General features: G+C 41.9%; 3 protein-coding genes across 4 annotated transcripts; 2 read left to right on the top strand and 1 right to left on the bottom strand.

Annotated features, from left to right (window-relative positions):
* On the top strand, positions 3,068-5,137 carry LOC110431633 (40S ribosomal protein S19). Its single transcript, XM_021450820.1, has 4 exons — positions 3,068-3,299; positions 4,294-4,384; positions 4,484-4,667; positions 4,752-5,137. The coding sequence occupies exons 1-4, from the start codon at positions 3,210-3,212 to the stop codon at positions 4,822-4,824; spliced, it is 438 nt and encodes a 145-aa protein (XP_021306495.1). The 5' UTR covers positions 3,068-3,209; the 3' UTR covers positions 4,825-5,137.
* On the top strand, positions 9,187-12,248 carry LOC8066283 (WAT1-related protein At2g39510). Its single transcript, XM_002467638.2, has 6 exons — positions 9,187-9,428; positions 9,775-9,837; positions 9,923-10,039; positions 10,137-10,392; positions 11,557-11,715; positions 11,877-12,248. The coding sequence occupies exons 1-6, from the start codon at positions 9,187-9,189 to the stop codon at positions 12,246-12,248; spliced, it is 1,209 nt and encodes a 402-aa protein (XP_002467683.2).
* Positions 19,556-20,527, bottom strand: LOC110431951. Of its 2 annotated transcripts, XM_021451814.1 has the most exons (4): positions 20,444-20,527; positions 20,284-20,316; positions 19,970-20,162; positions 19,556-19,884 (listed from the first exon to the last, which is right to left on the bottom strand). In XM_021451814.1, the coding sequence occupies exons 2-4, from the start codon at positions 20,313-20,315 to the stop codon at positions 19,588-19,590; spliced, it is 522 nt and encodes a 173-aa protein (XP_021307489.1). In that variant the 5' UTR covers position 20,316; positions 20,444-20,527; the 3' UTR covers positions 19,556-19,587. The 2 variants fall into 2 exon arrangements, with proteins under 2 accessions (XP_021307489.1, XP_021307490.1); XM_021451815.1 differs by lacking the exon at positions 20,444-20,527 and having other exon boundaries at positions 19,556-19,854; positions 20,284-20,402.

Genomic DNA, 24,337 nt, shown 5'->3' with positions numbered 1-24,337 from the left:
GACAAGGACTCCGGGGTCCATTAGGAAATTGCCAAATGGGGGCTTGGGTCTCAAAATCTTATTAGGACTTTTTTTGTGAAAAAAAATCTTAGGACTTAGTATTAAGCCAACCTTAATAGAAAGTTTTGTTTGCTTCTCCTCAAGAATGTCTCGTCAACAAAAAGGTTTAAGTTGATGAATAGAACTACAATATATATATGTTATCTATATCCATATCCATATCCATATATATTTATAATCCTAAACCCACTAGAGTTCTATATATCTTTATGATCCTAAACTCTACTAGAGTTCTATCTTGATATACAAATTGTCCACCTCAATATGTCATGCCATCCGCTAACATTAATTTATAATAGGTTATCCATTCATATAAGTAATTATATGTAGCCTAATTCTATTTTAATCATTCAAAATTTTTACAGCAACATATAGGGTATACTTCTAGTTTTATATTATTTCACAGCAATACATGGAATTAGACATAATCGAACAAGAATGGACTCCTCTAGACCTTAATGTAAGGTTCCATTACGGTCTGTGTGGCTTTAGCTTCACAACTGTAGAACTACTGTGTAATAGCCGCAAGAGCTCCAAATGTGTAGCTTCTTTGGCTTCTTTCATTTTTCTCAGTGTGTTTTAGCTAGAACTAGAGTTGTTTTGGCTCATAAACAGTGATCTACGTGACAGAATAATGCGGAGTAACCAAGCATAATCTGTTTGGTTTGCATCGGTAAACTTTAGCTCCTATATCACACCGAATGTTATTAAATATAGATAAAAAAATTAATTAATTACACAGTTTGCATGCAATTTACAAAATGAATCTTTTGAGCCTAATTAGTCCATGATTGGATACTAATTGTCAAATAAAACAAAAATATTACCGTACCTGTTAAACGTTAACACCTCCAACCAAACACGCCCTAAGGAACTGAAGCGCCTGAAAGTTGTGTGGGGCACTGAGTCTCAAAGGTTTCAATATTTGCACTGAACGTTGCATAGTTTCAAGGCTTGTTTGAAATGCAGAAATTTCACACTAAAAAAATGTGTATGAACATGATTTTTCCCTCATGTTCTAAACAGACGATGAGCACAAGCTGCTTTGGACGACAAGGGCACCTCTAAGAGTAAAAAATCTTCCTATAGCTAAGGTTCTAGCAGCAACACTGGAGACATGGCCTGGGTACGCATGGGCTTTTGCTTCTTTCTGTGATCAAGAAAAGAGACGATCAACCCCAATCAATTGTTCCTTCACTTCTCAATTCTGGCATATATATAATCCTTGGTACATTTTAATTAGGAGCCTATTTTGTATTCTAAAATCAAATAAATCTTAAGACCTATTTAAGTGTGTTAAGTTCGGTCTTATATGGAACTCTGGTAGTCTGGTGGACTTCTAGACACAACTATGGGGAATATTGTGGATTGGCAATAGCAGGAAGGGGCTGGACACGCTATTTGCTATCTCAAATAGTCTCATGGCACCAGTGGAAGTTGAGGAACGTCTAGTTTCGAAATAAGCAGTCAACCATGCATAAGCTGTTAGCAAATATCAATTTTGTAGTACAACTATGAGAGTAGTGAGGCACAAGCCCGGTGACGGAGCTCCGGCGAGGCCCTACCACATCCACGCCGGCCTCCCCTCCCCCCTCCCTTCCTCCCCTCTTGCCCCCGTTTTCTTCTCCAACTCTGACGAGAATGGTCGTGACGCCCCCGCCTTGACCTAGCCTGGCCGCCTCCACCACCGCAAGAGGGCACTGAAGCCGCTCGGGTCCCGTCCCACTGCCTGGCCTACATACCTCCCCCAAACCGCTTACCTGTTAGATTTGGAGACCTTCCCCCAAAACCCCTTCAATAGCTGTCAGATTTGGAGAAGAAAGAGGAGGAGAGGCCGGAGAGAGCTTACTCGATGTCGTCGAGGTTGTCGTCTCCGACGCCGGCGAGATATTGATGAAACCCTAGCCACGGGCATGGGCACCGGTCGAGTGCGGGTGCATCAAGCGCGTGGGAGTAGGGCACGGGCGTCGCCTCAGGCGACTGAGATATAGGAGGTGTGGCAAAAATATAGTTGTGTGTGTGGCACAATAACTTCTATACAGGAAGCATGAAACATTAATGATATACCATTTCAATATTTAGTGCATATAATGGTTTTCTTTACAAGGTGTTATGATCTTTTACCTTTGACACTATTTTCAGCTTTTCACCTTGAAATCTTAAAACTTCTAAGACTAGCCACAATGGAATTGAGGCAGAGACAACCCCTGAAATAAATATTCATTCGTTTTCAGCAACGATGCTTCTACATGCCTCGCGAGCTGAATTTTCTGGATCTAGCATCGGCACACACAATTGGTTGCATCATATCGGTGCTGAACTCTTCTCTCTCCTTGTTTCAGTATCAATATTTATCACATTGTGAGTAGTCTAATATTGTTGGATAGACAAAGTACATTCAAAAGGAAGTTCTGTTTGAGCCGGTCATGTAACCCCAAAACATGTACCTTGATCAAAACCAAAACGTAAATCTTTATAACTAAAATGCCCATATCGTAGTGGACGGAGGTTATAACTAAAATGGGGCATCATATAAGTACCCAGATCAAGTGTAGGAATCGCCATGTTTGTTTGACTGATGAGTCATAACAGAAAGTACTGTTGGCTGATTTGTTGTGAGAGAAAAATACTGTTGAATGACTGGTAGATTCGGCCGATAAGCTTAAGCAAACATAATGTTTTTAAAGAAAAGCTATAGCATAAAAAAAAATGGTTTCGGAAGAGTGCAAGACCAATTGCTTCTAGAAGGAAGAGAAGGAAATAACTTGAAAAGAAAAATGAAACCCGCTAAGTCCTCGTGCAAGAGCCTACCTACTATAGTTTTTTTTTTAAAAAAAAAAACCTACCAGGTATCAGCTCCCAAATAAGAGAGCTAGAGGCCATTCTGAAGATTTGTTTTGACAAACTGGGCCATTCAGAAGATGGGAGACAGTTACCTCTCGGCCCAAACTTGGCCCGCTTACAGCGGCCCATATGATCCCCAACCCTAAACCCAGGCGCTCACCCCATCGCAACCGTCGGATGGCCGAACCCCGCCATATATGAATCCTGCGCCCTCCGCCTCCGAACCCTAGCCCCCAGAGCAGCCGCATCCACACTACCTGCCTCTCTCTCTCTCGTCCCCTGGCGGCGGCGGCGGCGGCGACAGGATGGCGGCTTCCACGGCGAGGACGGTGAAGGATGTCAACCCCCACGAGTTCGTCAAGGCCTACTCCGCCCACCTCAAGCGCTCCGGCAAGGTACCGCTGCCCGACTCGCTTCCCCTTTCCCATCTGATCCGACGCTACGTCGTGTGGTCGCGCGCCGCGGCAGTCAGCGGAGACGAGCTTGTGTGCCATTGCATCGGTTTGCCGTCGCCCTCCCTAGCTGTCAGTCGGGAGGTGTCCCGTGGTTACATTGGATCCATTACTGCTTTGGCTATACCAGTGAACTCTTCTCGCGTCTGGCTTCAGTCTCGTTGGACTCGTACTTAGTGACATCTTAATAAGCCCCAATCTTTTTTTTGGTGTTGCAAACTACTGTATGACGGATGGCATATGATGATCCTCAGCATACACGCGAGTTATAGGTTGCAGGAAACAGATTTCACATGATTTGCTCACATAGCTAACTTATTTCGATTTGGTAGGCCAAAAGAATGCTGCTCTTTGCGTCGTTGTGCTACGTCTGTAATAATAATATGCGTGATTTGTTTTATTCAAGTCCAGATCGTCTGTGCAGAGAAGCCTGTTTGTAAAGTGTTATACTTGAGAGTTAGGCAAATTTTAACTGTATGATTAAAAATCTAGAGCACTCAGTCTATGCAGGCCCTAGATGAGGTTGGCCTTGTTTCTATTGATGTATCCGTTAAATACAGTCTGTAGTTTGTCCTTGTGTCTGGAGTAAACCTTGGCTCTGCTCAGAATGGAATTGTTGTTTCAGGATCCAAATGCTTGGGATTCAGGAAGTTGAACACTGATAATTCCATTTTTCTCGTGATGAATAGTTTGTTCCTTATTATATTAGGCTCAGGTGCAGCTATTATGTAGCTTTCCTTTTTCTATTTATTATCAGGTATTAATTCAAAATCGTAGTTAAGACTTTTGTGTTACTTCAGGAAACCATGTTTGTGATGTATGAGCAAGCAATTAGTTTAGAGCTGGGGTTTTCTTCTTCATTGCATTTGTTCTCTGGTATTGATAATTAATATGTTCCTATGTGTAATTCCTTACAAGTATCATCGTATTCCTGTAGATGGAGCTACCTGAGTGGGTTGACATTGTGAAGACTGCGAGGTTCAAGGAGCTCCCTCCTTATGACCCTGACTGGTACTACACCAGGGCTGGTAAGGGATCTTGTTTGTTCGCCAAAATCATTTACTAGTATATACTTCAATGTCCAGATTCTGCACTTCTATTAGATTTTTAATTTTCTTCTCCTGCAGCATCTATTGCAAGGAAGATCTACCTGAGGCAAGGCATTGGTGTGGGTGGCTTCCAGAAGATTTATGGTGGCCGCCAGAGGAATGGCTCCCGTCCACCACACTTCTGCAAGAGCAGTGGTGCCCTCTCACGCAACATCCTGCAACAGCTGCAGAAGATGGGCATCATTGATGTCGATCCCAAGGGGTAATTGGACTGCTATACCCCTTTCTCTTGCTAATAACTTTTTCTTGCTGTGGAAGTTTGCTTATTGGGTGTTGTGTGTTGCAGTGGAAGGCTCATCACATCCCAGGGAAGGCGTGATCTGGACCAAGTGGCTGGAAGGGTTGCTGTTGAAGCTTGAGCAGTCTCATCTTCGGTTTCTATGATGTCATGTTTGATGGTTGAGATGGCTACACTTTATTTGCATTTTTGGATTAGGACTTTTTAGTTCAGAGAGCTTTAAGGTTTAATGCATCTAGCTATGGCTCCACACTATATTTTACCTGAGTACCTAATGTGATCTCATCTTCGGTTTGCAAAGTGCCTGAGCCTGTATCCATGACCTATCTTCCTTTTGCTACAGATCTATATGATAATATAAGTGTCTGAGCTGGTATCCACTTTTCCTGTCCAATTTGTTTAACGAAAAGCAAAATAGACTTGGGTATGGTTAATGTCATTGTCTGTATATTTTGTGTTGCAGTGAGTGTTTCGCATGCAGAGTCTGTTGTGATTGAATCAAGGTCTGTTACAAAATATGAGATAATGCTCATGACTCTGTTTGCATCCATTTGCTGAAGACATATCGAGCATGGTGAGTTGCTGTCAGCACAACCATGCTTTTAGCTAGCTAGTAATAACAAAAGGCGTTTGAGAGAACATAGACAACTATTTTGTAAACCAGCGACATTTATTATTGTTATTATCATCACCATTTATAATAGTGATGAAGATGGTGACTACAACCAATGTGACGGGGCAAATGCAGCGAAAATAGCAGAAATGCAGAAGCTGCTGGGTTTTCTGAAAATTGAAGGAATCAAAGAAGAAAAACCAATTCTCATATGTCGTCGTATGTGATGAAATGCATATAATTTTGATCTTTTGAAGAGATGAATTGCGCGGAGTTTTTTCCTGGAAGCATTTGGATTCCGCAGCTGAATTCGCAACGCAAGGGAGCAAAGCAGAGAGCGAATTTGCTTGCAGCAACCGAAACTTGTACTGAACTGAACACCTTGGGGCTTGGGGAGATGGATCGATTACATGTCATGTCAGCAGTGAGCACCCCTCATCCTGGAGATCCCCAGGTGCTCCGAGGCCCAGAAGAGGAAGATGGCCCAAGCGCGCCAACGTCAGGACCGCTGGGCCAGAATGGGCCTGCTCTGCTTGTAATGAGAATGGCAGAGAGCAGAGAGGTTAAGGCCTTGTTTAGTTCCTTTTCGAAAAAAAAAATTCAGAACATTATAGCACCTTCGTTTGTATATAGTAAATTATTATCCAACTATATACTAATTAAACTTAAAAAATTCGTCTCACAAATTAGAGGTAAATTATACAATTAGTTATTATTTTTATTTATATTTAACGTCCCATGCATGTGTTGCAAGATTCGATGTGATGAAGAATCTTTAAAAGTTTTTGAATTTTGGAGAGAACTAAACAAGGCCTAAGTAGTGAGAGGAGCAAGGCCTGATTTTCTAAAAAAATTTGCAAAATTTTTCAGATTCTCAGTCACATGGGATCTTGTGGTACATTATAGAGCATTAAATATAGATAAAAGAAATACTAATTTCACAGTTTATCCGTAATTTGTGAGCTAAATCTTTTGAGCCTATTTAATCCATGATTAGACAATAATATTTGTCAAATACAAACAAAAGTACTATAATATTTATTTTGTAAAAAATTTTGGAACTAAACAATATCTAAATACTCTGTATGTAAAAACATAAAGAACCCTAAACTACTTTCCTCTGCCGCTCGTTCCCTGCCGGCGGCCCTATCCCTCTTCCTTCTCTCTCTCAACTCCGGTAGAAGTATCTTTTCGAGCACATTTTCATTGGATTCAAAAGGCACGTGTGCAGGCATCTGAGAGGCACATCTGCACGAATGGGTGGCGAGAAAGAAGTGTTGTAGTGGAAGCCACGGGGGAAATGTCAGGCCTTGTTTAGTCGTAATTTTTTTTTGTTTTTGGCTACTATAATATTTTCGTTTTTATTTAACAAACATTGTTCAAATAAGAAATAACTAGGCTCAAAAGATTTATCTTACAAATTACAAGTAAACTGTGCAATTAGTTTTTATTTTCATGTATATTTAATACTCCATACATGTAACCAAAAAATCATTGTGACAAGAAATCTTAAAAATTTTTACGAACTACACAAAGCCTGAACATGCATGTTTGAAACCAAGATGCGCGAATCTTATCGGTGGCATGCTGGATTAGGTCCTGTTTAATTTCCATCTAAATTTTTTTTGTTCTATCACATTAAATGCTTGGACACATGTATAAAACATTAAATATAAATTAAAAATAGTTAATTACATAGTTTGTATATATTTTACGAGACAGATCTTTTAAGTCCAATTAGTCCATAATTAGACACTAATTACTATAGTTATAAATATACTATAGTACCTAAAAAAATTTCTTTTCACGAACTAAATAAAGCCTAACCCAAATATAGAGTAAAGCAAATCAGCGGCCACAAATAAAGAGCATCATGTCGTAAGAGAGCATGACCAAAAAGGGTCAATAAAATGGACGCTCCACTGTAACTCTAGGTGCTAAATAGTAAATATATTAGTAAAGGGAAATCTGAAAAGTAATATATTAGTGAAGGGAAATGCACAAGATGTGGGCAGAATGCTTTTTGCAGTGGCGGAAAGGCCCAGCATTTTTTATATGGGTATGTGAAGATAGAGATGCTGAGAATATATTTATCTATAGAAGATCTTTAAACGTGGATATATCTACTATAGTTCAACAGTGTTCGTCTCACTATGCCACGTAGATCCATAATTCGTTTTTTGTTTTTTCATTCCTGTCAAGTAACAAAATAGGGTTTTTTCGCATGCTGACTCCAAAAAATCATAGCTTCATCCGGTTCCGGCTCTTGCATGCGGTGATGAAGCACAGGGATCACAAACTAAGAGTAGATCTGTGGGTTAGTTTTTTTTTCTAATGCAATCTAGCTAGGTTAGACTTATATAAGTACTCGTATTCTTCTAAATTTATTTTAGGTGCAGCAATAAGATTGTGAGAAAGAAAATGGTAACTTTGTAAGGTGCATATGGTAACTTTGTAAATATCAACTGAGAATTGCTGGTCCGCTTTCTTGGAGGCACTCATAGAGACCTTTATATGGATGATTGTATGTGTATGGATTTGAGGGTTTGGGTCTATAATGTATTTCAAAAAAGAAGCATATGGACTATTGAGGTAAATTGGGAGAGGTAGCGAGACAGACTATTTTTAGAAAGAAAATGACTGATTTAGATCAACTTCATGCGTAGTATATTTAAGGAAAAAGTCTACATAACCTCTAAACTATTTAGGGTAGAATACTTCATCCCCAAACTATAAAACCGGATATTCTACCCTCTGAACTTTCAAAACCGGTCAAATAAGTCTAGTTTAGAAGGTGGTTTTGTCTTTGTCTTTTTTTTATTCCAACTGAATTTTTGAAAAAAAAACATAAAAAATTACAAAAAGAATCATAAAATAAAAAATTCAATTTTGTTGGACTCCTAGTGAGTATATCTACACAGTGAATATATAATATGGTATACTTTAGTACAAAATTTTTGCTATAGCTTTAAATCTATGTTTTTCTGTAATTAATTCAAATAATTCATATATGTAGATCCTATAGTCCAATTGTGGTAAACTTTTTATGGTGGGCTCATTATTGTATGCTTGAACTATGCTAAAAATTTTATACTCATTGGATCACGTATAACTTAGTTATAGATAAAGCATAGATTTAACAAGAATAAAGCTAAATAAATCTATAACTAGGTTATACGTGATCCAATGGGTACAAAACTTTTACTATAGTTTAAGCATACAATAACGAGCTCACCATAAAAAGTTTACCACAATTGGACCATAGGATCTACATATATGAATTATTCAAATTAATTATAGAAAAACATAGATTTAAAGCTACAACAAAAACTTTGTACTAAAGTATATCATATTATATATTCATCAAGATTTCAAAAAAATTAAAAATTTTATTTTATGATTTTTCTATAATTTATTATGATTTTTTAAAATTCAGCAGAAATAAATAAAAAAGACAAAGACAAAACCACCCTCTAAAACCACTCGAGGGGGTTATTTGACCGGTTTTGAAAGTTCTAGAAGTAGAATATCCGGTTTTATGTTTAGAGATGAAACTAGATAATTTGGGGGGTTATATAGATCTTTTCCTATATTCAATGAATGCATCATATACTCGACATCTTTTACCAAAACTTTCTGTGTATCCCGTTGCATATAAACTGTGCCATGTTGTAAAGTGTTGTCCAGCTATTTTGCACCCGAAAATACTAGTCTTTTTTTAGCCTTGTCAGTGTGCTGAAAGCCAAGAGAGCTTATTACAAAGTGTGAAAATTCCATGTGCCGCCGTTGAGTCCAGGCAGAGGCAGCTACCGTACACATATATATAAACACAAGGTGGTCTGCTGCTGTTGGCACAAACTGATTCAGTATATGTCGAGAGACACACAGACACTCGAGATACCACATATATCTATATATATAATGGCTCTGAATCTGATGATGATGAGGTACATGCCTCACGCTCTGATGATCCTGGCGCAGGTCTTCTTCACGCTGCTCTACTTCATCACCGAGGCCGCCTTCAACAGGGGGCTCAACCCCTACGTCTACGTCACCTACCGCTACCTCCTCGCCGCCTGCATCCTCTGCCCATTCGCCTACTTCTACGAGAAGTATATATATTTGTTATATATTTTCTCAATCCTAAATTATAAGTCATCCAAAGAATCTTAAAAAATTAAAACATTTTAAATTTAATCAAAATTATAAAAACAATTACAAAGATTTATGATATCAAATAGTTACATTATAAAAATATAATTAATAAAGAATCTAATAGTACTTAGCTGATATCACAAATATTATTATTTTATTATATAAATTTTGTCAAATTTGAGATGCATTGACTCTCCAGAATTCTTGGAATGACTTATAATTTGGAATGGAGGAAGTATATGTTAACAAAAAGCTCGATCATGATTATCTGTTTAACATCTTCTTCTTTTTTATCTTGTGCAGGAAGTTGAGGCCTAAAATCACACTCATGCTGTTCCTAGAGATATTCGTACTGTCACTTTTGGGGTAAGAATATACCGTATATGTTTTCATGTTTCGTTTTGCTCTCCAACATGTTTCTTTAAAGTAGTAGGAAAACACATGTGTGCAGGGGGAGCTTAACTATGAACATGTACTTCTCAAGCTTGAAGTACACATCCCCAACTTTCGTCACCTCCATGATAAACACCGTGGCTTCAATCACATTCGTCATCGCCATCGTCCTCAGGTAATCTGACCTGCCTTGACCTAACCTTCTTGTCTGATTGTCTGATATATATCTGCATGAATAATTGGTTTTGGCTGGCTGCATGTTCATCGATCAGGATGGAGATTGTAGACGTCAAGACCCTGCGAGGGCTGGCGAAGATCGCAGGGACCATGGTGTCGTTGGCCGGGGCGACCACCATGAGCCTTTACAGAGGAGCGCCGGTGAAGAGGCTGTGGAGGGCGCCCATTCACATACACGGCGGCGGCGGCGGCGGCGGCGTTGATCATGTGGTGGCACATGAGAGCTGGGTGAAAGGGTCGCTCCTCGCGCTGGCAAGCTGCATCTGCTGGTCCATCTGGATCATCTTGCAGGTGCCTACACACATACGTCTTCCAGCAGCTTACTCTAGTACAACAATAAGCAACATGTATACTTCCTACCACGTCCGAACAAATCAATTTCTAAAATTGTCTGAAGTCAGTCTTTTTCAAGTTTGACCGAGTATCCTTAGATATGATATAAACTAGAACTATATTTTCGTAAGAGTAAAATACACCGGCGGCCCTTTAAGTTGTCGTCCTGTGCCACTTTGGTCCATAAACTTGCAAATGCGAAAAAGATGCCCCTAAACTTGTCAGCATGTGCCACTTTGGTCCATGAACTTGCAAACGCGAAAAAGTGCCCCCTGAACTTGTCAACGTGTGCCACTTTGGTCCATGAATATGCAAATACGAAAATAATACCGGCTGCATGGCACTGTTCTGCCACGTGGCCGCCTCTGGTAGGCCATGCATGGCACCGTTTATGGTGCTGACGTCAACAATGATGTCAGCACTTCTTTTTTAATTTACGAAATTGATATATTTTTATTCGTAGCGTCAAATATATCAAATAATATATCAATTCGTTGCATTTATTAATTAAAAGAGATAATTTTAAAACAAGCAAAAATTATTCGTTTTCTAGGTTTCATATTTTTCCTAGGCAGAGTACACATGAAGAGGCTACACAAAACATTTCATTAATAATTAGTTATGAAATAAATAAATATTTGTTGACGCATTGAAAGATCCTTTATACGTTTATGGACCAAAGTGGCACAGGCCGACAAGTTGAGGGGCCACTGTTTTGCGTTTGCAAGTTCATGGACTAAAGTGGCACAGGTGGACAAGTTCAGAGGTCACTTTTTCGCGTTTGCAAGTTCATGGACCAAAGTGGCACAAGCTGACAAGTTAAAGGGCCGCCAGTGTATTTTACTCTTTTTGTAATATACTCATTTTATGTCATAGATATTTACACTTTCCGATCTATGAACTTGGTCAAATATAAAAAGTACGTCATTTGAGTTGAGATAACTTTAGAAATTGATTTATTCAGAAATAATAATATAACAGTGGCATGCAAAAAAAAGATCAGAATTAGATAACCTTGCTTAATTCTACTGCATGCGTGTAAAGTGTGTTTTTTTCTTTAATGTTTCTTATTAATTAATCATCATGTAATAAAGCTTAATTTCTCACACTCTGATGGCACAGGCATCGTCTATAAAGAGATACCCAGCCAAGCTGTCTCTGACGGCATGGATGTCACTGGTTGGAGGCCTGCAGTCGGCTGTTTTCGCGGCGTTCATGCAGCGCAACGTCGAAGATTGGCTCGTTGGCTTTGGCCTCAACTTCTGGTGCATCGTGTACACGGTATGTAGGTATATAGTCCTTCACAAAAACTATATAGAGTATTCTTCTTGTGCTGAATGAACGTAACTGGACAGAGAGAGAGAGAGAGAGAGAGAGAGATATGATATGTCCCTTTGAAAAAAAACTGATGATATGCAGATGGACTTGTTATTCGTTTCTAGGCAATCACCTGCACTGGCTTGGCTGTGATCATTCAGCTGTGGTGCAACAAGAAGAGAGGCCCCGTGTTTGTGACCATGTTCAACCCCCTCCTCACCGTCATGGTGGCCGTCCTCGCCTATGTCCTCTTTGGTGAAAATCTATACGCTGGAAGCGTGATTGGAGGCGTGCTTGTGATTCTGGGGCTTTACATGTTGCTGTGGGGCAAGAACAGAGACCAATCGGAGGGCAAAGACGAGCACCAGCAGTCTGATGAGCTGGACTGCTGCGAGAAGCAGCAGGCGACAGTAGTTGTAAGCGGCTACCATTTTGCAGCACGAGACGAGGACGACGACGACAAGGCACCAGAAACGGCAACGATGAAACCGAATTAACGTATCCAATTAATCTACAGAACTTGGGTATTGTTATTGTTTTATAAACATAATAAGCTGCAGGATCCCATGCAATCTTGATCAGCGAGTGTTTCAAGTGCGTCGTCCACTTCTCCGATCCGGTAGTGTTTGAAGTGATCATGATCTCGATCTTGATCACTAATTTTGAAACCAGCGGCCGCCGTTGGCTGATTATTAGTGGAGTCGAAGTAGGACTGCAGTAGAGCTTTGCTGGCAACATGATCACTGACTGGACACAAGGCCTTTATTATCACTTCATCAGCCTGTGCCTGTACGTTCTCAATGCAAAGGGTGTCTCATCTGAAGCAAGAGCAATGCAACCTGGTAACTAATAATTTGGATACACAGCGTACGTTGAGCTCCAGGCAGGGTGCTGGGTCTGGTCACTCTGGTATCCAGTATCCTCGCCATGGATGGGTGTCTGCTCAAGCCTCAAGCTCAAGACACACTTGCAAAGCGCTCGATCACCACAACCTGTTGCCTCAACATTTTATCCCTTCCTCCTCTTTGTATGCACCCAATTTTTTACAATTTGGTCTTTTTTTTCAAAAAATTTCACAATTAGACCCCTAGAAAACTTAAATGCAGAATTGGACCCAGGGGGTCGGCGCCATGAGTCATGGCGCCGAGGTATCACGCCTCGACGCCATGGATCACGGCGCCGAGGTCCCTGGGCCAAGCCAGCGTGGATTCTGCGTGGCGGCTTGTGTGGCCAAAAAAAAAAAAAAATAGGGTCGGCGCCACAGATCACGGCGCCGAGCTCGGCGCCACAGATCACGGCGCCGAGGTATTGGGACAAAACACCCGAGGCCGCGTCGTTTTCTTCTGCACGCCCCCGCCCGCCCGCCCGCTCGCCGCTGCGCGCCTGCCGCCGCGGCCCCCGGCCGGCCAGCCCCGCCCAGCCGCTGCGCACGCCCCCCGCGTCCGCTGCCGCTTCCCCCGGCCGCAGGCAACGCCGGTTGCGGCTGCTGCCCCCGGCCCGCCGCGGCCGCCGCGCCCGGCCGCGCCCCGCCGGTGTCCCGGCCCCGCCTACTCCGGTGACCCGGCCGGCCCCGCCTTTGCCCCCGGCCGGCCCCGCCTTTGCCCCCGGCCGGCCCCTGCTATTCTCAGGTAATTTTTTTTTCTTTTCCTTATTGTATAATTGTTTAGATAATGTAGTTAGTTTTCTAAGTTTTATAATTATTTAAATAATTCATGTAGCAATTTTCTATATTGGTATTAATATTGGTATTATTTATATGAATCTTGTTATGTAATTTAGAGTTGTTTATTTAATTTAGAGTAGTTTATGTAATATTTCTAGAATTTAAAGTAGTTTATGTAATATTTCTAGAATTTAATTTAGGGTTTTAGGGTTTAGGGTTTAGTTAGATTAATCTAGTTTGTAATTTTAGTTAGAGAGGGGGCTCTGCTCTCTAATTCTAGTTTGTAATCTAGTTTGTAATATTTAGGTGTTTTATTTTTATTAGTTGTATGCCTATTAATATGGTTGTTTTGTATATCAATTAGATGGACAATTTAGTAACCTTATATCATGGAGGAAGTGTGGAGAAAGATCAGTTTGGCAATGTTGATTTTGTTGGAATGGAAACGGTCCCTTTGATATTTGATGAGCGGCCCTTGTTTTCTGAATTGATGGGTAGTGCTCGTGATGAGCTTAAATGTAATTCGAATGAAGAAGAAATCTTAGTTGAGGGGGTCATTCACCATGGCGGGTCAGGGACAATTTTTAGGCGGTTGGTCCCAATTGTATCCGAGGTTCAATGGGACAAATATGTCAAAACTGTCATGAAGAGTGAGTTTAAATGTTTGGATTTGGTTGTGCGCAACTTGTCCAAGGAGCCAGGCCCTCTAGTGGATTCTCCTCTTAATTGGCAACCACCCATTGGCCCTCTAGTGGACAATCCGGCACCCTCAGCTTCTCTGATACCCATTCAGGACGTGGGTGTGGAAGATGTGGTTGTCGTTCCTGATGCTCAATCCGGTCCCAATGAGACTGGAAGATTTGTCGGTGGTGTTGGTGTTGTCTGCCTAGAGACCCCTATGACCCAGACTATTCAATGTAAGTGGCGTAGTTGCATTATTCATTTTGTTAGCCTTCCTTCGTTCTATTTAGTTGTCTCAATTGTATCCATATTTGTGGTTTTGTTGTAGGTGACAATCCAAGTAATGATTCTTGTCATCCTGTGCCTCCATCATTTAATGTTGACGCGGCTTTTATAGCATCTAATAATTTGGATGTCCATATTGAGGATGATGAGGAGCCCTATGGCACAGCTAGAGCTGTTGATTCCGATGATGACCGCCCAGTTGCACCTTTAAGTGAACAAGAAATGGAGCTTATCAGACGTTTTTGTCCTGATCGTGATCCACTAGTTCACGAGTTTAGTGACCTCAGTCATTCTCAAAATGCTTATGCAGAGGGAAGAGATGATGAGCTGCTGGAGGCTCCTGAGCCTAGTGACAGTGTGCAAATTCAGAAGGGCATGATATTTAATGACTTGCCCAGCTTAAGAAGGTGGTTACAACAATATTCTGTAATACGTAAAAGACCCTTTAAGGTGATGCACTCCCATGTTGAGCGCCGCTACACGGTTGTGTGTGAGATGTCAGATTGCAACTGGAGGGTATGTGCTCGTAAACAGAAGGCCACCGGGAAGTTTAAGATCACAAAAATTGTAGGTCCACACACTTGTGCCCAGACTGACCTTCAACAGAAGCATCGACAGTTGACCTCTACACTTATTGCTAGTACGTTATGCACAACTTTAAAGGGTCAGCCCAACTTGAAGGTCAGAACAATTATGGACATGGCTCAGAAGATATTTAAATATGATATAAAGTATGGCAAAGCATGGAGGGCAAAGCAAAGGGCCTGGAAGATGATATATGGGGACTGGGAGGAGGGGTACGAGCAGCTGCCAGCAATGTTCAATGCAATGAAAGCAGCTAATCCAGGCATGCATTACGAGTACATTCCGAAGCCTAATGAATGGAGGAATGGGAGGCAGATATTCTTTCGTGCATTCTGGTGTTTTCCACAGTGTGTCCAGGCCTTTAGGCACTGCCGTCCAGTGTTATCAATTGATGGTACTTTTCTGCTTGGCAAGTACATGGGCACTCTTTTGGTAGCCATTTCCTGTGACGCTGACAACGCATTGGTTCCTTTGGCTTTTGCTTTGGTGGAGAGAGAGAACAAAGACAGCTGGGGTTGGTTCATGCGCCTTGTTCGGATACATGTCATTGGCCCACATAGGGAGGTCGGTGTCATATCTGATAGGCACCAGGGCATACTCAGTGCCGTACAGGAGCAGATTCCTGGTTATGCACCTTTGCACCATCGTTGGTGTACTAGACACCTTGCAGAGAATTTACTTCGAAAAGATGGTACGAAAGACAACTTTCCTCTATTCGAGGAGGTTGCTCGAATGCTTGAGGTGCCGTTTTTTGAGGAGAAGTTGGAGCAGTTAAAAACCGCAACAAATGCAGAAGGTAGGCAGTGGCTGCTAGGTTTGATGAGGGAACCTGAGAAATGGACAAGAGCCCATGATAATGGTGGATGGAGGTACGAGTTTCAGACTAGCAACATGGCAGAGTCATTTAATAGTGTGCTCAAGGGAATACGTGCCATGCCAGTCAATGCCATTGTATCTTTTACCTTTTATAGGCTAGTGGCCTGGTTCAACGATAGATATGCTCAAGCATTGCAATTACAGAGTAATAATATGAAATGGGCACCTAGAGCTAACAAGCACCTTGACAAGGCAAAGGAAAGGGCTAGGACACATGACATTGAGTGTTTTGACCATGGCACTGGCAAGTACCAGGTCACTGAAAGGGGTGGTACAACGTCAGATGGTGAGATCCGACCATCAAGGAGTTATGTTGTTGTCCTTACTGATTTTTCATGTGGATGTGGGAGACCAAGACAGTACCACTCTCCTTGTTCTCACTATATTGCAGCAGCTAGGCATCGCAACTTTGACTACGAGACCAAGATACCATGGGAGTTGAGTGTTGATAGCCTTGTGCTAACTTGGTCGCCCCGTTTTGAGCCTTTCCTAGATGAGGGGCAGTGGCCAGAATACATTGGCCCAAGGTACATTGCAGATCCAGGTGCTCGCTGGAACAAACGTGGAACCAGAAAGCGTACGAGGCATAAGATGGTCATGGACCAGATTTCAGGTAGAACGAGGCGAGGGAGAGCAACCCCGTTTGTTACTGACCCCGAGCAAAATCAATGTGGCAAATGTGGTAGACTTGGACACAACTCGCGTACTTGCCATTGGCCGCTAAGTCAGGTGCACTTAATATTCTATGTACTTTAGTTGTTAAATACTTTCATATGCAACTTACTTTTTGGCAGACATACATGTTCTAGTGCTCCTTTGTTTAATATAATGACATTGTAATGTATTATTTTTTTCTGCTTAATTACTGACTAATGGATCAAATTTGTTTATAGGATGGAGCAGTTCCACCTCCTGGATCCATACTACGAGGTGAAGCACCGAGGACGACTCACTGCCGAGGGGGCGGTACTTACTTTGATCTTTGCTTTTCAGTTATTATTAATTTGTGTACTTATGCATTAAATAAATTGATTGTATGGTTGCAGGAACTACCCCCGCTTCGACCTCGAACGCATGACAAGTTCGAGGAGATGCGGTATGACGACAGGTACACACCTCTGCTGCAGAGGGCTGGCCTGGATGTCATATCGTATCAGGTTCGTCGTGGGTTGCCTCCAATTAACCCTGCGGCGATCACAGCTTTGGTTGACAGGTGCACCATTTATCTATAGTAATCGTATGTTTTTTTTCAACAAACTTTATCTATCTTTCTGAAAACCCTAACAACAATGCTCTTTAAATTGTAGGTGGAGGCCAGAAACTCATAGTTTCCACCTACCTTGTGGAGAGATGACTATTACACTCCAGGACACTCAGAAGATCCTCGGTTTGAGTGTTAGAGGTCGTCCAGTTATCGGACACTGCAGGCCCGATGGTTGGAGGGCTAGAGTTGAGGCCTTCCTTGGAAGACCACTTCCTCCGGAGGCACCGACGCAGCGCACCACTGGGGTACCAATTGCTTGGCTTAGGCAGAGCTTTGGTAATTGTCCGGCACATGCGGACCAGGAGACAGTTGCCTACTACTGTAGAGCTTGGATCTTGCACTTATTTGGGTGTGTTCTTTTCCCTGACGCGACAGGAGACACTGCATCGTGGATGTACCTCCCGTGCCTCACTGACTGGGACACCACAGGTACTTTTCCCTTACACAGTTATTATTAATTTGCTTACTTAAGTTTACTTATGCATTGATTAAATTCATTGCAACGGTTACAGGTACTTATAGCTGGGCTTCGGGAGTGCTGGCTTTTTTGTACCGTAGCCTTTGTGAGGCGTGTCGTCGGACCGCAAGTAGTTCTTCCGTTGGTGGTTGTGTTTACCTACTGCAGCTTTGGATGTGAGCTCGTCTCCCAGTTGGACGGCCCATAGTTGACGCTCCTCGGGAATGGTTTGCAGTGGGCAACCCTCGTCACCGTCCGACGTTTGCCCATCTTTGGGACCAGGCGAAAGTCCCCTTCAGCAGGACTTCACGTGCGTACTTACAGTATGCCAATGAGCTCGACACGCTTAGTCCATCCATGGTGAGTAAAATACAGTAGTTCTTGTTTAATGTATGCTCGATAGTTTGTCTAACATGTCATATACATGTCATATGTGCTTGTGTTGTGATATTTGGATGAATCAATGTTCCTATTGTACTGTGATGTCTATTTATAACTGTGGATGTACCAAAAACAGGGGAAACTCTTGCAAATTTTTTCCATGAATTATTCAATGTAGTGCACATATTCTGTGGTCCATTCCTATTGGTTTTGGCAGTGTAGGCTTTTCAGAAACAGTGAACCAATATGGCTTTTCATTGAATCATCACATCCGAAACAGTGAACGAATCTAAATAGACTTTTCAGTTTTCAACTAGCCTTTTCAGTAATCGAATCTAGGCTTTTCAAATGACAATCCAAATAGACTTTTCAGTTTTCAACTAGGCTTTTCATTAATCGAATCTAGGCTTTTCAGGTGCATTTATTATATACTACAACGGCTACCAACTATTGGGTTCCTATATATATACGCAGTGGTGAGAGCGTTGCTACTCACTTGAGATTGTTCAGTTCAAGTAAAAATGTCTGGAGGGTCGTCTAGAGGGAAGGGAAAGGGAAAGGCGGCGATGAAGGGTAATCCCTTTCTTTGGGAGGGTCCTCTTGGTCCTAAAGACTTTGAGGAAGCAATTTATGATAGGTTCCCCCTTGAGAGCAAACATGATTTTACTAAAGAGGCACCACTGAGGGCATATGATGACCGAAAAGAAGAGTGGCCAAAATGTATGCATGGTGAGGATTGTTTGGTGCAGATGTACACAGAGGGGATAGATGGAGGGCGTCGTTTCTTCAAATGTCCACGAGCATGGGTAAGTCATATTACTAATTCAACCTTCAATAAGATACTCTCTTGTGCTAAAGCTACATACTTATTGCAGTCATCCTTGTCAAAAGAGAACTGTGGCTTCACCAGATGGGTCGATCCTAGACCTATTCATCCCCATGCAGAGTACATCTACTACCTGCAGGACCGTATCTTTGATTTAGAAACGGAAGTTAGCTGTGGTTACAATGACGACGAAGAGGGCGACAACAGCAATGGTACTGGCTCCCAAAACACAATATGCAATGATCCATACTGCACATGCCCTAATCACAAGAACAAGGGCCCTCCTTCACCACCACCCCCACCACCACCACCAACAACGGGAGGATACTATGGAGAAGGGGCAACACAGTTTGCTATGTGGCCACACTACTAGGTAGAACTGAACTAATTCACAGGCCACATCCATATGTTTGTTGTTTGGTTTAATCACCTAAGGCATGTTAGGGTTAGTCGAAAGAACTATGTACCTTTGTGTGGTATATGTTCTCACATGCCATTCCCTGTGCTTGTTAATTGCTTGAATTACCTAAGGCATGTTAGGTTTAGTCTCAGACCTCTGCACCCTTGTTTGGTGCATGTTTTGACATGCCATTCAATGTGATGTGTGCTACTAGTTATGCAATATACTAGTTCGTTAACTTCTATTTCAACTAATTATCCTCATTTCATTGCCTATGCAATACTCAAATAAAAATATTGTCTACTAATAATGAAACCAAATTAAAATTGCTAAAGTGCATTATATAACAACAAATTGAAAAGTCCAACACAAGACAATATTATCCATGAACCAAACAAAGAACAAGAAGGTAATGTAACTACTGAGTGCAACGAGGCCACTTTCCCTTCCTCTGGGCATCTGGATTCTCATCCATCGCTGCCTTCGCTCGGCGCACACGCTCAAGCTTCTTTTCCCTCTCCTCCCGAGCCGCAGCAACACGTCTTCTTTCCTCCTCTTCCTTGTGCTCCCGCTTTTGAGCCTCCTCTCTACGTCTCTTCTCTAATATCTCTGCACGCTCTGCATCCCACTCCTTTAGGCCTTGTAGAAGCCGCTTGTCGGACTCCTTAATCTCAGTGTCGATCCACTGCTCAAAATCACACAATGGTGGAGGGGTCTGCAACAAATATATTTGTTCAAAAAATTAAATCATGCTGCATAGGACACAAATTAATAAGTGCACAATAGAAAAAATAACTTACAATAAAGTTACTGCGGCGTTGTTTTGGCGTAGGCTCCCAGGCAAAATTCGAACACATCCAATACCTCTGCCGATAGGTTTCCTCGTCTTCCGAAATTTCTACCTTGCAAGGATCACCACAAAAGCACATAGGTACTGGAACACCGCTAGGAAGCGGCTTGTGGATGTACGGACTCCCGGTCGTCCGGCCATAGCTACAGTTCAAAGAATTCAATTCTAAGAAATCATAGCAAATAACGATTGAACCGAAAACTACAATTTACCAAATGATAAATAATAACGAATGAAATTTATCGAAACATGTCGAAAGGTTACCTTGGTTTGCTACTTTTTCCACGACGTGGCATTCTACGATTGCATAAGAAAAATATTAATCATCCATTCAAAAAACTATAAATGGTTTATCTAAGTCTACAACATACGTGTAATATAGGTCATATGAATGAGTCAAAAACTAATATGTGAAAGAGTATACCTGGCTCTTCAAGATCTATGGAACAAATCAAACTTTTGATGGTCCAAATATTGAATCCAAATTCGTGCTCGGTTTTTGGAGAGAAAAAGCCGAGAGGGGAGATGAAAATATGAACTGCGTCCACAGGTAGCGAAGGGCGTCGGCCAATTTGTAGCAGGGAGCTCGGTGCCGTGATCTGTGGCGCCGAGCTCCCTGCCACGTCAGATCCACGTCAGAAGGCAGCCAGGTACCTCGGCGCCATGATCCATGGCGCCGAGACGTGAAACCTCGGCGCCATGATGCATGGCGCCGACCCCCTGGGTCCATTTCTGCATTTAAGTTTTCCAAGGGTCCAATAGTGAACTTTTTTCAAAAAAAGGACCAAATTGTAAAAAATTGGGCTGTATGCACGAATTGAACTGGATAGGCACAGAAACGGACGAGAGTGGTGTGTATTGTGTATGCAATATTGTTTGTGTTACGATCCTTTCTTGTTTGACAGTAGCTAGCACAGAGAAATAATGCATGTGTCTCTGTTTCTTGCGTATCTAAGAACTTTTTTAAAAAAAATAAATAAACAGGTTGGCGCTGGCCTTGGATTAATAAGGTAGATGAGAGTTTACAACCTAGAGTGCGAGTTGCGCAGCCTCACTGTGGCAGACCGCCACAAGAGGTTAAGGGGTCTTAGCTAATTACTCATAGAGTTGTTTACAACAAAGAGTGGTATGAAGACCTTCCCTCCAGCCATTTTACATAAGAGAGCTTCCTCTTTGATACGTGAGAAAACCTGCGCCCGACGTGTTGATCTTGTTACTGAAGATGGCGACGTTCCATTGGTTCCAGATGCACCACAACGTGAGGATTGCCAAGACGTGGGCTGTTTTGCTCCCTTGCTCGGTCATCTTCAGGAACCATTCCTCAACATCTTTGGCTACCTGCTCTCAGACACTGCAAGAGAAGGGACACTCGACAAGCTGGTGCATAGAAGTCTCCAGATTCCGGATGCAAAGGCTACAGAAATAGTTGTTTTCCCAACCACACGCTTGCAGTGGCGCTGCTGTCCATAACCAGTCCTGAAGCAGCAACCAAAGGAAGAATTTATTACATTTCGGCGGCGCCCACATCTTCCAAACTAGCTTTGGTAAGTTGGAGAGTACACTGCCGCTGAACTGAATGCTATAAGCAGATTTGGCAGTGTATCTCCCAGTTGAGTCCAGTTTCAAGTGGATTTGGTCCACCGATTAGAAAAAACACACCGACCGTACGAATCCTCCATTTTACGTGGGACTTAAAACGATAAACCTTGTTTTTAAGACACTCATTTGGTACCTTCTTTATCAAGAGACGCCATGACACTCATCTCGGTCGCCGTAGCGTCTCTGATGCTAGTGAACGAAGAAGGTGTTCTGAATGACAACGAGAGGGAGGGTGAGGCGTTCGGTCATACGCGTATGACCTGACAATACGGTTTGTTATGGTGGGCCCCTACGTACAAGGAAGGAGGAGGATCCATGGCACCTGGACGGATCTTGCATTTTTGCTAAAGAGTGCCCTCTCGGTGTAGATACTTCCTTACGATTAATATTTTGGAGTTATTGTCCTTGTCATTTGACAATGTTGGATGTTGGTTCTTTACATTACACACACCGTCCAGGGGACGTAGCTTCCCATGCTCATGCCTGAATTCGAAACAGCAAGATACTGTTGTCAGTTTAAAATGTTGTCTGCTCCATGTCCGGCGTACTGATCTCATATGTATCTTCGTAAACTTCACAACAATTATGCAAATGCTCCACGCTTCAAAGATTGGTTTGATCACAGCCTCATCAACCTATAGTGCTTTTATTTCTCAAAAATCGTGCAGAAGGAAAGAACAAATAAATGGCAGATCAAAATTCCAGTCATCCATAGGAGAAGTCCTTTTTTTTGGGGTTGACATTGAACTTGCTTTTGAAATCAGCAACTGCTACGCGGGGGGACCAAACAAAAAAAATCATGTAGACTACAGTTCCCGACTGATATGATATATACTCTGCAAGTCTGCATCTGCATGCATGCAGTTCCCGACCTAAAAGTTTTAACAGTTGCTAATATGATGAACGCAGTTTTTTGCGTCTAGCATTGCTTATTCACACCGTTGAATATGCATTGAGACGTGTGAAATAATGGAGAGAGAGTGTGTGTGAAATACTGAGGAAAAGTGTGAAACGGTGGAGAGAAGTGCAGCAGTACAAATCTCAAAGCATATTTGGATGGTCCAGATAAACAATGCTAAACATGTATATGCTGCATTGTATTATTGTAATATGATATATACTCTGCAAGACTTTATGCTTGTTTTGATAGAAACTATTCCAAACCCATTTAAATCCTGGATGAACTGCTCCTTGACCACTGTGCTACCGAAAACTTTCCTGAACTCCATATGCATGACCATGAGTCTGGACTCTGGAGCTTCATTCAAAACCAGTTGTTGTAGATCAAAGTCCAGCTATGTCAGCAGAGAGTAGGCTTGTTGAGAAAGTGGCAGATCCTCCTTGTTGAAGAATTTGTGTAAGTGTTTGAGGAATAGAGCTTCATTTTGTGTCTTTATTAAGTTTAGCACTCCCAGCCCCCCTTCATCCTTTGATTTGCAGACTCCTGTCCAAGCAGCCTTTGGTTTTTGGTTTGCATGTATATCTACTCCTCTCCATAAACAGTGCTTTCTCTAAACTTATCTATTTGGCTGATCACTGTGGCATGAGTGGCAATATATAGGCCCTGTTTAGATTCCCACCCAAAATTTTTTCATCCATCCCATCGAATCTTTGGACACATACATGGAACATTAAATATACATAAAAAAATAAACTAATTACACAGTTTGGTTAAAAATCGCGAGACGAATCTTTTAAGCCTAGTTACTCCATGATTAGCCTTAAGTGCTACAGTAACCCACATGTGCTAATGACATATTAATTATACTTAATAGATTTGTCTTGCAGTTTTCTGATGAGCTATGTAATTTGTTTTTTTATTACTTTCTAAAAACTCCTCCCGACATCCTTCCGACATATCCGATGTGACACCCAAAAAATTTTCATCTCCAATCTAAACAGGCCTAGTGTACTCATGCAGAAAGTTGGGAATGCTGAAAACATAGAGTTTGTCAGTTCTAGACTTTCTCATAGTTTAAAGTCCTTGCCAGATGCCGTAATCTCTCTTCTTGGGTGTTGATTGGTACCATGAATGATTTAGAGTAATTAACCTTCAATCCTGTTGACTCTCCAAAAGAATGTAAAAAGGCTTTCAGGGTGATCAATTGTTTACTGCAAGCTTCCATGATAATCAGGGGCTTCACGTTAGTTGTTAAACCTCAGCTCGTGAGTTGCTCCTAATATCTGCAGCGTAGTTGGAAGGGTGCTTGTGATTCTGAGGCTTCACCCGTATTGCTATGGGGCAAGGGCGACAAAGACAAGAATAATACATAGCGGATGGCAAAGAGCACAAGTCTGATGACAGCTGGACTGCGAGAAGCAGGCGGCCGTAATAAAGAACAATCTGCTTGTTGTATGAAGTCCAGACTCCAAGCACTCAAGACGTGAATAAAGAAGAGTGTGAAATTCTTGTTCTTCAGCCATCTAACTAAAACCAAACTGTTAATTTGCCCCTAGAGATTCATAGGCAATTTTACCATCCAAACTATTTGGTGCAGATTTTCAGGTGGTGCAGATTTTCAGGAACTCGTCTACGTCTAGGTAAAAGAAACTGAATAGGTCGAATAAACATCAGGTATAGCAAACCAGAACAGAGAATCTATATCTATATGCAATAAGATTGTCAAATACCCAAATTCTTCTTCAGACTGCAGCTTACCAAAAAAATCTTGATTAGCATAAAATCCATTCTTAGAAGCGATTCCAAACGAGGTCTATG

This window comes from Sorghum bicolor, chromosome 1 (genome assembly GCF_000003195.3).
Source record: "Sorghum bicolor cultivar BTx623 chromosome 1, Sorghum_bicolor_NCBIv3, whole genome shotgun sequence".
In the NCBI taxonomy this organism is placed as follows: domain Eukaryota; kingdom Viridiplantae; phylum Streptophyta; class Magnoliopsida; order Poales; family Poaceae; genus Sorghum; species Sorghum bicolor.
This window is presented reverse-complemented; position numbering and strand designations above follow the sequence as displayed.